General features: G+C 33.3%; 1 protein-coding gene across 5 annotated transcripts in view; it reads left to right on the top strand.

The window, feature by feature from the left end:
• The window catches only part of Afg1l (AFG1 like ATPase), a 203,010-nt gene that overhangs the window by 102,189 nt on the left and 86,847 nt on the right, over positions 1-13,974 (top strand). For all 5 annotated transcript variants that reach the window (XM_078019531.1, XM_005330144.5, XM_040283168.2 and 2 more), the window contains one exon: positions 6,469-6,527. In XM_078019531.1, coding sequence (XP_077875657.1) covers positions 6,469-6,527 — 59 coding nt within the window. The remainder of the gene's footprint in view (positions 1-6,468; positions 6,528-13,974) is intronic.

Below are 13,974 nucleotides of genomic sequence, written 5' to 3'. Positions count from 1 at the left end.
TATGATCAGTTCAGCCATAGGGCAAAATAAACTATATAAATTCCTAAACTGGACTATGGCTGAGTAAAGATGATTTTCTGCCTTACCGCCAATGTACTTCTCTAGTAAGCAACAGCTGTAATCATGAGTGATATCAACATTAAGGAATTGATTAAAAGATCTTTAATAGAAAGGCCTATCTAATTTTGTAGTTGGCAGGAAGTAAATGTGTTATTTTTGCAAAAGAAAAGTCATGGAGAAAGATGTTAAGGACTGCCAACTCATTCATGCAATTTTTTTTCTACAGAACAGCACAAAATCCACAAGGAACTTAAATGAACTCTTTAAAGAAATTAGTTGAAGAAAGTCACCCACTCACACCAACACTCTATCTATGATAAAGACTTCGTATTGCTGAGGACAACCTTTAGAGTCCAAAGTGGAAACTATTGTCATCTGAGCCTCAGTCACTCACACTTGACAAAGAAATAGATAGTTGAAGTTAACAGGAGGGTTGTAGTCTCTGCTATCGGATCTTCTTCATGTACAAAGTGCTGAGGATCAAACCCAGGGTCTTGTATGTGCAAGGTGAGTGCCTTACCGCTGAGCGGCAACTCCAGCCCCTGGACACAATATCTTTATTTATTTTTATGTGGTGCTGAGGATCAAACTCAGGTCCTTGCACGTACTAGGCAAGTGCTCTACCACTGAGCTACAATCCCAGCCCTGAAGACTGCAGTTATGATATTTAAGTCCATTGACTTCTATTATGAAAAGAATCTCTTATGTGAAAAACCACATCATTGGTGTTTGACCTTTAAACATATGGATGACAGTATTTTGTAATCAAGATTTTATGTAGCATTTTATAAATAGAAAATTAGGGACTGGGGTCGTGGCTCAGTGGTAGAGCACTTGGCTAGCATGTGTGAAGCACTGGGTTCAATTCTCAGCACCACATATGAATAAATGAATATAATAAAGGTCCATCAACAACTAAAAACAAATTTAAAAAAAGAGAAAATTAGCACTTCTATGGGTCATTAAAAAAGAGACCTTTGGGAGCCTATAATTTCCTTGGATTCCCATTACCACTCTTATAAGCTTTTGAAACATGGAAGTAGAGGGTTAGCAATTATTATTTGAGTAAAAGTGAATTTAATTGATAGGACTATTTGTAGGATTGATGGAATGGAGTTCTTTTTCCTGCCATCTCTAAAGCAATTCCCATGTTATTTTGCCAACTTCTCACCTATATTATTTCCAACATGAAGATGCAATCAATCTTCTCTTTATTCCTCTGTATGTATATATGTATGTGCCTTTTCCCTTCTGGCTCCTATTTTTTGTTTTCTTTCTTTTTTTGTGACAGCTCTTGCTACATTGCCCAAGTTGGCCTTAACTCTTAGGCTCAATGATCCTCCTGCTTTGGTTTCCTGAGAAGCTGGGATTACAGGTGTGCACCCCCACTGCACCCAGCATCTGGCTACTTATAAGATTTTTCTTTATCATGATTTTGAAGCAGTGTGATTATCCATGTGCCTTGGTGTAGTCTTCTACACCAAGTTTGGAGTTTATTGAGCATTTTAGATCTATAGGTTTATAATTTTCATTAAACTTCTAAGTACTTTGATATTATGTAAAAATTTTTTGTATATATTTTTTATTCCTAATCATTCCCATGAGTATTGTTCTCTTAGCAGTTTGATTCTTTTGAGTATTGCTTTTAAACTTTTTGTGGTAGGACCAGAGAGCATTTACTCTAGGACTAATTTTTCTCACTATTGAGATCATCCTTTCTCAATACTTAACCAAATGTGTCATGAATTATGGCAGTTTGGTGGGAACGACACTGTTTTCAGCCATCTGTGAACTCCAGTGATCGTTTCCTCAAATGCTTTTAGATAATTCTTTGGCTTCAGGTAATTCCTCACACCCCTTTGCTGATGAGAACTCAGCTGGGGATTCAGTGATCTTCAATGTTCTGTCACTGGGCATTCTCTTTTCTCTGATTCTCTCACTCCCTGTGTCCATGTTTCTCTGCCTTAGTTTGCCATCATCCCTATACAGTATCCTATAAATTTGCCACAGGCTCTAAGCTGGGGGTAGTTGTGGAGTTCATTACATTTGTTCGATATTCTGAGAGATAACTTTCCTATTTCTGGTGTCCATTGTTTACACAAAGCTGTGAACACTTGTTGAGGATCATGAAGGACCACTCTGAAAGTTGGTCTACCACACACAAAAAATTGCCATTTAAACAGCGTAGTATTAGCAAAGGTAGAGGAAGTCATAAGCTCATGCTGATTCTGCTGCCTAGAATTCTTTTTTATCCTCTCTAATTGGTAGCACCTTCTCAGTGTTCCAATGTAGTCCAGTTCCAATGTTAGCTCTATAAAGCTGTCATTAAACACACAGATAAAATTATAAGTTTCCTGCTTTGTGTATTAGGCTTATATATGACTTCCCATTTTAATTCATATCATATTTACAATCTGATTATGTCTGTCAACTATCATAAGCCCACTGGTCACAGTGATTCTGAAAAAGTCTGTAAATTTTAGTATTATCAAAGTCCTTGGCTCTAATTTTAGGTCTATCAATTCCTGGCTAGGAATTCAGCCAGTTATCTTCAAAACCCTGGATATCAGTTGCTTTATCTATAAAATAGAGATAAAAATATCTGCTTTGTAGGGTTATTATGATTTGTGTGAGGTGTCCATCAACTTGCGTGGCTTCTAATAGGGACTTTGTAAATCCTAGTTTCTCTTTTTGTTTATCTTTTGTCTTCAGCACTCATTTCAGTGTAGAAAAATAGTAGGAATTATGATTATATATTGAATTGAATATCAAAGAATAATATACTCTCAAATAGGAACATTTAATTAGCTATATTATCTTCAGATTTAGTAATATTATTTGAACTTTAGTTGTTTTTTTCAAAGAAGCTAAGTAGCTGTTGCTGTTTAAATGTTCTAAAGATGACCTTTTCTTCTAATCTATAATAAAATAAGAATATCTTGAAGGATAAATCAGATTGACTCCATAAAACCATATAATTATTCTATGTTACTTTATAGGAAAACTCTTTTTAATTACCTGCCTTAAATGTTTTTCTTACCCTAAACTGATTTACACATATATAAATTAGCATTATTCACCCTCTGGGTTTTGACACTTGGATTTTTAAGGAAAAGATCTGCATATCCATGTGCATCTCCGAAGTATTTATGTACTTGTAATTACTTTAAAAATCCTCTTTGCATGCATTTCATCTGTAAGTATTATTATAGTCATTCACTGTGAAGAATTTAGAGGTCCTTATGCTATTCTCTACAAATTGAATGTCTCATAATTCCAGTACTCTGTCTTATATGACCAAGTGTTCATTTAGCTCTGTTCAGAGAGCATTAAAAAATCATAGGCAAGAACTGCTAAATTTTTAAATAGTATTTAGTAAATAATGACAAACGTTGATATCAACGTATTATAAAATCTTTATGTCTAACAACAATAATATTAAACAACTAATATTAAAAATTTTGGTAGCCAAATAACATTTCAGAAGATGGATCTATTGCATTGATAATTAGCATGTTATTTGAATTGCAGAGAAACTCTTCAATTTAATGAGTACAATCCTTTTTTTACTTAAGTGTCCTATAAAACCCTAAAGGTTTTCAAGCCAAATAATTTCTGTTTAGAATTCTGTTTAGAAAATACTTCTCAGAGTATAAAGTTTTAAATTATGTATCTTTGCCAAGGCAGAGCTTTAAAAAGTTAACCCTTTAAAAAATTAAGTCTCTAATAAATAAAAGCATTATTATTCTACTTTAACTTTGCGATGAGTGAAAATCTTTTAATCAAGAACATTATGAGTAAGCCTTTATCTGTCTCATTGTCATTAACATTTTAAAAGGTGCATGTTTGTTAAACTACATCAGAGGGCCTTATATGTCATAAAAAGATGTTATTCTACAAACCAAACAATTACCTTAACCAAAACTTTCATTATTGTAATATCTTAATTTTAATTCTATAACATTGTATTTTGATGTTCAATAGTGTTGTATATACTTTTTCTAATACAAATTTAAAAAGGCTTATTGAGATATACTTGATACACTACAAATAGCACAAATTTAAAAGATACAATTTTAAAAATAGTGCCATACCTCCACATCTGTGAAACTGTCACCATAATCATGTAGTGAACTTTTCCATCACCCCCAAAAGTTTTCTTGCCCCCTTTTCATCTCTGTCAACCTTGTCCTCCTCCTCTCAGGCAACCACTAATTTTCTTTCTGTTACTATTGATTAGTTTGCTTTTTTTTTTAGAGTTTTATATAAATGGAAGCACACAATATGTACTCAATTTTTTGGTCTGGTTTCTTTTACTCTGTTATTGTTTTGAGGTTCATCTATTTTGCTGGGTATATACTTTATCTTTTTTATTGCTAAGTAGTATTCCATCATACAGATATCCTACAATTTGTTTATCTTGTCGCTAATGATAGGCATTTGGAGTGCTTCCAGTTTTTAGCTATTATTAAAAACTGAAGTTTTTAGATATTATGAGTAAAGCTGCCATAAACATTGGGTATATTTTAAAAATTATCTTATTTAAAAATTTTTACCACTTTTTGACAATCATGGTTGTTAACTCTTCACATACAGCAATACTTTTATGTACCTTTCCCAGAAACTCTTAGTAGGTACAGGAAGACTATGAATATACTTAACTTTAAACCTGTTTCCTACATTTTGCCCATTTTACTCATTAGAATTATTGACTATAAGGAAAGAAAATATCTTATTTTGAATTTTGAAATCTTAACAGCCTGACCAACCTTATTTATCTTTTACAGTATCCCTAAATGAAATATTAAATGAAACTGAATTGAAGCTTCTAGTCCTTAATTAACCAAAGAGCTTATGCAAATACTTTCTTCACTATAATGATATTATGATGAACATTTTTCTAAAGAGAATAAATATTTCTTAATGATATTTTATTTCCATTAGTAAATGTGGCAGTTGAAATCTATCATATTTAACACATTTTCTGCAAATAAGGAAATATAGAAAAGATCCCATAAGTCCATACTAAAAAGAATGAGATACAATTTAATTTAACTTGTATTTATTATTATTGAGAACACTTTTCGCTGTTCCTGTGTGTGTGTGTGTGTGTAGTGCTGGGGTTGGAGCCTAGGGCCTCTAGCATGCTAGGCAAGAATCCCCAGCCCCTGCTATATCTATTTTTATATTTTTTTCAAAGATCTAATAACTTTGTAGATTGGCTTATGCAATAAAATTTCAAACTTTTAAACATTTTTTTCTAAGAAGTCTTCCTTTTAAAAGAATAATATGTGGGCTGGGGCTGTAGCTTAGTGGCAAGAGCATTTGCCTAGCACGTGTAGCACGTATGAGGCCCTGGGTTCGATCCTTAGCACTGCATAAAAATAAACAAATAAAATAAAGGCATGCTGTCCATCTACATCTACAAAAACAAACTTAAAAAGGAATAATGCAGTGCTTAAAATTTGTTTCCCCTTTTTAGTTGTTTATTCATGACAAGTATGTTTGTACGTGTAAACAAATATACATTGTACACATATATTTATTGGAAAGCATCTTTCTAAACCAGTAAATACTACCTATTTATGATATAATTGTTTACAGTTTATTGAGAATAGAAATTAGAGTTTTAATTTTTAAACAGTTTCATTTAAAGTGACATATCTTTACCTTGATGACAAATATGTAACCTTGATACAAATACAGGTGGAATTCTATTGATGTGTTTTCTAAAAAGGCTCATCTTAGTAAACAAATTTTAATTCTTTACTGAAAATTTGTATTAAAGACTGAGAAAATAAGACTATGATTCTTTTCCCAATAGAATTCTATGTATTCCAGTTTTAGATACTTTTTAAGTATATCACCTTCTTATATTAGGCTATTAAGTTAGGATTTCGGGAGGGATCGCTTCCAAATTCTTTTATTATATCTTATTACTGCTTAAAGCTAATTTTTGGTGATGGGGGTGGGAGAATTACTGGGTATTGAACCAAGAGCTATGTCAATTATGCTAGGCAAGTGCTCTACCACTGAGCTACATCACCAACCCTTTTTAAAACTTAATTTTGAGACAGGAGCTTGATTAATTGCCCAGAATGCCCTCGAATTTGTGATCCTCCTGCCTCAACCTTCCAGCAGCTGGGATTATGGGCATATGCAACTATGCCCTTTGTGTTTAAAACTAATTTGATTGAATGCCTTTTCATCTTTCTGTGACTATTTTTTTTATCAAAATTATAGCAAATTTTGTGTTATATTTTAATAGAAATCACCTTTTAAAAAAATTTGCTCCTTTATCTTTTTGAAAATTTATTTTAAATCAGTGGAGAGTTTATTTGCCAGACTGAAAAAACTAACATTATGATTTGAACTAAGTAAAAAGTTAATATCATTTGTTTCTTTCAGACCTCTATAAAAATGGACTCCAAAGGGCTAACTTTGTACCATTCATAGCTGTCCTGAAGGTAAGGAAAATAACTTGCTTGTGTACACTGAGATCATATTGATCGATAGAAGGTCTTCTACAGGACTGCCTTGGTCTTGCATTCAAGCAGAATTCATTTTGGTATTTAAATAGTGATAGTAAAAGACACCAAAGAAGAAAATGAATTTTTTTACACAGTATTCACCCATATGTACATGGAGAAATTGCAAAATATAGTCTAAATTATTCTATAACTGAAACATTTGATGGTTTGCATTTTATAGATTTTAATTTGAGGTTTGCTCATAAATATTATAGTGGAATATTTAATCTTATACATTTATTTCTGAAAAAATATTTAATGTTCCCTGTTTCCTTCAGGTTAATGGCCATTATTAACATGTTTTCCCAGCTATTAAAGTTGCTATTCTAGAATAGCATTATTACAAAAATATTCTAATATATTTAAATGTGATTGCCATCAAGTTATCATGAAATTATGTCAAGTTGAGGCACATAAATAGTTTAAATATTTGTGTGTATCATCACTGCAAAGAGTTTAAAATAGTCTTCATTACAATATGATTAAGAATAAAATAGCTTCCATTTTTACTGTTAATTTTAAGTAATTTTTACATGATTGTTCAATAATTCCATAGTCAACCAAAGTTTATTAAAAACCTACTATGTGCAAAGTGCCACAATAGGCATAATATAATTAGAAAATAGGCTGGTTTTTTTGCTTTTAAGTCATTTAATCTAGGGGAGGATATAAAATGTACCACATACAGAAAGTGAAGTATGTAGTACCAAAAAGAAGTACGGGGCTGGGGTTGTAGCTCAGTGGTATAGCGTTTGCCTAGCATGTATGAGGCACTGGGTTCAATCCTCAGCACTACATAAAAATAAATAAATAAAATAAAGGTATTGTCCATCCATAATTAAAAAATATTTTAAAAAGAAGTACAGGTATGTGCCAAAACATGATTCCCTTAATTTCAGGTACATAATTTTTCCCAGTCCATAATCAAAGTATCTGAGGAAATAATAAAGTCATATGTAAACAAAAACTAAAATCCCCAAAATTCTACCAAGAAAGGAAAGTTAAAATATTTATCTTCATATACTCTAAGGACATGGACAATCTTTTTGATACATATATGTCCATTAGTTGAAATTAGTGTTGATGCCAAACTTTATTTTCTATGCTATACTTAGGAGAATTTAAACATTTGTTCCCTTGACCAACTTTAGCTTCCTAAGGATTCTAATTTCTCCCAACATATTTATAGATGTAGGTAAAGTACTTTTGGAAGATTTATGCTATTAGTAATTTTTCCTCTGATATTCATGTTTTGCATATAGAGAGAAGGTAGATTTGAGTTGTTTTATCCATAGTAGGAATCCAAAGTAATATGGTATATATAGATATCAACATATAAACCTGGAAACTAAGAAAAATAAGCATTAAAGACAGTATCTTTGTATAACATAAAATGTACAAAATATAAAAAGAGAAGGCACACAGAACAAAACAAATCAAGATGTTCTCAGGGAACTTTTTGGCTATAATTTTTTTTTTTTTTTTGCCTTAAACCTTCTCCCTACCCAGCATTTTGGCTAATCATTTGTCAAACTTCAGTATATAATAGCACTATCAAAGGGAACTAAATTGTACAGACTAAACTTAATTTTCTTTTCCTTTCCCAACCTAATATTTTTAAGAGGAAGGAAAATCAGAAATGAATAATCCATAATTTGAAATTGAACATGAACCAAAATGAATAATATACAATTTGAAATTGAACATGAACTGAAATTTCCAGGTATTGAAATTCCAGGGATTGGATAAAAAAAAGATTTGAAATGCCTAATTTATTCAGAAGACTTCTTATGTGTAAGAAAACATCATCAGATCAATGAAATGAAAATGAGCTCACTTCTCTGGAGCTTTTCTGTTTGGCCTTATGACATTTCCTTTGTAAGAAAATGTTGTTTCACATTAATTTAAATAACATTTTGCCTGTTCACAGATAATAGCGTTACACCTTCATTTTGACCCAACTAAGAAATGCACAGAAGTCAGTCTTAAATGAGGATCTTAGTTTAATAAAAGAGATTATAAACAAGGTTGAAATATATTTTTGGAAAAAATATATTGTAACATCAATTTTTCCACTAAGTTCTCTATAAACCAAATGAGAACTTGTTTATAATCTACCACAGAAGCTTGTGACTTATTGCTTGGGGTAATCAAAAATAACAACTTACATAAGCTCTTAGTGAATAATGATATTTTCATAAGATAGTAAGAATGCTGAGGAGGAGGAGTACACTGTTAAAAGCCATAGATAATAATAAAATAGATAAATAAATGAATAGACAAATAAATAAATGTGATGTATCCATCTGCCATAAAAATGATACTTGCTATGTGAGTGAACTTTGAAAGAATTAAGAAAAATAAGTCAGACACAAAAGGACAAATATGTGATCCATTTATATAAGGCCATAGAAAAGATAGACTTATAAAAGACAGAAAGTAGAATAGTGGTAACCACAAGTTGGGAGAAAGAAGGACTGGGTAGTTATTGTTTAATGGAGATTCTGATCAGGATGGTGAGAAAGTTCTAGAATAGTGATGCAGATTATACAACACCATGGATGTACTTAATGTCAATGGATTGAACATAAGATAGTTTAGATGATAAATTTTATGTTATGAATATTTTCTCAAATAATAGGTTTCATTGAAAAAAATAAGTTTTACAATTTTATGACAAATTAAGAAAATATCCCCAAGTTTCCATTGAGAATCACTCATACTAAAAATTTGGAGGATCTCAAACTGAATGTAAAAAAGACAATTTATGACAACATCAATCAATGATGACAAAGATGTTAGCATTATCTAATAAAGATTTTAAAGCAGTCATGATAAAAATGCTTGAACAGGCAGTTATGAATACACCTGAAAGAAAGAAATATTACTCCTTAATGATTTTAAAAAATTCCATTCACAAGGGATATTTTTCATTTCAATACTGCAGGGAACTTATAACATAGCCTTCAAATATGTAAGGCAAATGACAAAATCATAAGAGAAAAAAATTTACATTTATATTGAATAATGCTTTCCACAAGTCTCTCAGTGATTAGTGGTGAACAATATGTGACAATAAATACTTGAACGGCATAATTAACAAATCTAACCTGATAGAGAGAGATGGATAGACAGATCCATTTTGATACACAACAACTGGAGAATACTATTTTGAAGAATACAGAGAATGTTTACAAAATTGTCCACATGTTGGGCTATAAAGCAAGTTTCAACAAATTGAAAGACTGAATTCACATAGAGTATATTCCTTGGAAATTGTGCAATCAAGCATTTATTAAGAATATAATAATAACAGGATAAGTAGAAAATTCTTGTTGTGTTTAGAAATATATATTTCTACATAGTTTATCAGCTAAAGAAATCACAAAGGAAATTAGAAAATACTGTCTTCAAGGTTTCTTTATGTTGTAGCGTGTGTTAGAATTCCATTCTTTTTTTTTTACATAATAATTCATTATATGTATATGCTGCATTTTATTTAGCTATTTATCTGTCAATGGACATTTGAAATGTTTTCACCTTTTTGGCTATTGTGAATAAAATTGCTCTAACACTTGTGTATAAATATTGTTTGAGTTCCTACTTTCAATTTTTTTTTGTAAATATACCCCAAAGTGGAATTGCTGGGTTATATGGTAATTATATGTTTAATTTTGAGGGGGATGGGACTGTCATACTATTTTCTATACCATTTTATAGTCCCACCAGCAATGTAAAAGGGTTCCAATTTTTCTGCACCTTTGCCAGCACTTGTTATTTTCTTTCTTTTTTTGATAATAGCCATCCTGAATGTGAAGTGGTATCATTGCAATTTTAATTTGCATTTTCCATATGCTTAGCAATGTTGACATCTTTTTTTTTTTCTTTTTGGGATGAAGCAAACTTTACTGATAGTACATGACAAGGTAGGGCTCCGTAGTCCCAAACCTTTTTTCACAGGATATGAATAGAAACTAGTAAGAAGGGGACATTCTCAGTGTGTTGGGGGACTGAGTTAGGGCAGGGACTTCCCAGCAGCTGAGAGTCTCTTAATTTGTCTTGTGCTCTTGCCAGGGCCAGTGGTCCAGAGGGCTCTTATTCCTTGGAAGCCATATGGGCCATAAGTGGGCCATGTTTATCATCCTATTGCTGTTGCCAACTCAGTGACAAAGCAGTCATTGAGGGCAGTGCCAGCTCCAACATCAAAGAAGAATGTCAAGTTGAAGGAGACAATTTGATCCTCAGCAGAGACCAAGATGCACTTTAGGGAGCTTTCCAGCATCCATTTCATCACCTTCTTCATGCCATCATATTTAGCAGCTTTCTCTAGATGTCAGGTCAGATCCATGACTAATAATACATTGTGAGGTGGGCACATGCCAGTAATGATCTTATTCCTAACCTTGATAGTACCAATAGACACAGCGATGATGTTCTGGGCAATTCCATGGCCAACAAGCCAGTTTTCCCGAGGGCCATCCACAGTCTTCTGAGTATCAGTGATGTTTATGGACAGTAGTCATGAGTCCATCAAAATTGTCATTGATGACTTTGGTCAGGGGGCTAAACAGTTGGTGGTGCAGAAGGCATTGCTGACTATATTTTGTACTCCTCTTAGTTCATGTTTGTCACAAATGTGGGGCATCAGAAGGATCAGAGATAATGACCCTTTTGGTTCCTACCTTCTCCTAGATAGTAGACCCTGCAACATATTCAGCACGAACATTTCCTCATTTAATGTCAATAAGATCTTGTTCCTGGAAAATAGAGATAGACTTTCAGTTGATGAAAATTTCTTGTTTTTATCCTTAACTATGCCATTGGACTTGCCATGGATGGAATAATACTGGAATATGTAGACCATGTAGTCAAGGTCAATGAAGGAGTCATTGATGGTGACAACATCTGTTTAGCCAGATGTTTTTTTTTTTTTTTACTTTTTAAGCTCTAGAATTTCTTTTTATTTTATCTTATTTTATTTTTTTTGGTTGTTCAGAACATTACAAAGCTCTTGACATATCACCTTTCATACATTTGATTCAAGTGGGTTATGAACTGTATTTGGGGTAAAAATGGGAATTCATAACCCACTTAGCCAGATGTTAAAAGCAATTCTGGTGACCAGGAGCCCAGTACTCCAACTTTCACCCATGTCTCAGGGATGTGGCTGTCACTACATGTAATTCTCTTGAATTGGGACAACAAAGAGCCTTGATCATCTTTCTAAGTGTTTGTATTCAAATTCTATATCTTCCTTGGGGATCTTAACCTTCCTGTTTTAGCTGTTTTTTTTGGACACTAGTCTTTCAGGATAAGGAGAGTTCTGCTTTGTTTACTGCCAGGTGTAGGTAGATAGATAGAAGCTCACTTCTTAGCCTCTATTGACACCTGAATGAAGGTTAGGGAAGTACTTCTGTTACTACTGACAAGAGGATTTGGACAACATTTCTCTGTTGCTATTGTGGCCAAAGAGGGATGCTTAGTACTGGCTAGCTAGGTTGAAAGTTCCAGTTCCTATTTGACCTACTCTGATGTCATCCTGGCAGTGGTATTGAGGTGTTTAGTTACAGCATTGCAAGGGTGGAAGTCTAGACTCCCCTCAGTCTTTGCTGGTATGGTGGGTGTGGGGTGAAGTCACAGCTTCCTCTATGGTATTTACTGCAGTAGAGCAATTATTGTCCAAATGTTTTCTCTCATTAAGTTACCCCTTTCCTGTCCTTTGGATGAAGACAGCTCACTTGTTGGACCCTCATTTGGCCATATTCATTGGCATTTCTGAGTTGCTGTTTTCTTCAGTTCCAACCCTGGGATATATGAATGAACAAGCAGTTCACGGAAGTCACCATCCTGTTGTTTCTTAGGTCATTGTTTCATAAGGTCTGTAGTTACTTGCCTTTCTTTCCACTTTTCACAGCTTTCTTATGTGTGCTTTATGCATAATTTTCAGGGTTTTAAATTATCCATACTCCCCACCTATAGCAGGAAGGATAGGGAAAAGTGTTATTTCTGTATTCCCAGAAGCATAAGTCAGCTAATTAAAAGTCCTTTTCTGCTAATTCCATCATCTCTGTCATTTCTTTTTTTTTTTTCCTTATTTTTATTGTAGATGGACACAATACATTTATTTTATTTATTTATTTTCATGTGGTGCTAAGGATCAAGCCCAGTGCCTCACATGTGCTAGGCAAGCGCTCTACCACTGAGCTACAATCCCAGCCCTATCTTTGTCATTTCTGGTTTTATTTCTATGGTCTGTCTAATCCTCCAACCAAGTTATGACTCCTATTTTCCTGTTGCTTTTGCAAGTCTAATAATTTATGATTGGATGCTGGACATAATGATTAGTACATCAGATCTCTGTTTTTTCCTTTAAAGGTGTTAAATTTTATTGTGGTAAGTGATTAAGTTTCTTACAGATCAGTTTGTTCCTTTTAAAGCTTGTTTTTAAGTTTTGTTAGGGTCTAGCTAGATGAGCCTTAACTCTAGGCCTGTTTTAGCCCTTCTTCCAGGTGTGACCCTTTTAAGCTTTCTACTGAATTCCTTGGTATTCAGAGAAGTTTTTCCGGTCTGGTTGTTCAGAATGCTTATATTTCCTGGTTTTGTTTAAGTTGTTCTTTGTCCAGTCTTGTGGAGTTTCAGCTTGTACATGTATAACTTAATATTCAAAGATTACAAACATTCCCTATGCAGATATCATTCTTTGCATAGCTTCCTCTTGAACTGAGCTTTAGTGTGCAAATTTCAACTTTTTCATGTTCTCCAAACTCTGATTACTGTCTCCTTAACTCATTTAGGTTATTGTACTGCAGGCTAGAAATTGCATATTGATACAAAGCTATAGAAAATGTAGTGTTTGCCTGATTTATTTTTCATACCTCAGGGATTGCTTTCTTTTGCTAGTTATTGTGTAATGTCTGCTATTAATTGTCTCATTTGTTTTGTCTGGTGTCTTAGTGATTTATGACAAGAGGGCAAAATCCTTTTGTTCCAATCTCTCTGCCTTGGCCACAAACATAAGTCTCTTTTTTAGATTTTCTGTGTGTGTGTGTGTGTGTGTGTGTGTGTGTGTGTGTGTGTACGCGTGTACTCAGTATTGGATCCAGGCCTTTTTCATGCAAAGCACATGCTCTATCACTGAGCTACACCCCAGCCATCTCTTTGTTTTCAATTATAAAGAGAAGAAAGAAAGAAGCCTGGTATGATGGTACCCACCCACCCATAATTTCCACTGCTCAGGAGGCTGAGGCAGAAATAGTACAAGTTTAAAGCTAGCCTGGGCAACTTATGGGAACCCCATCTCAAAATAAAATTTTAGAAGGAACTGGGAATGTAGCTTAGTGGTAGAGTGCTTGCCTGGCACACTTGAGGCCTGGATTCAATTCCC

The sequence above is a fragment of the Ictidomys tridecemlineatus genome, chromosome 8 (genome assembly GCF_052094955.1).
Source record: "Ictidomys tridecemlineatus isolate mIctTri1 chromosome 8, mIctTri1.hap1, whole genome shotgun sequence".
Taxonomy (NCBI): domain Eukaryota; kingdom Metazoa; phylum Chordata; class Mammalia; order Rodentia; family Sciuridae; genus Ictidomys; species Ictidomys tridecemlineatus.
Note: the sequence above shows the minus strand (reverse complement) of the source record. Positions and strands in the feature narration are given on the sequence as shown.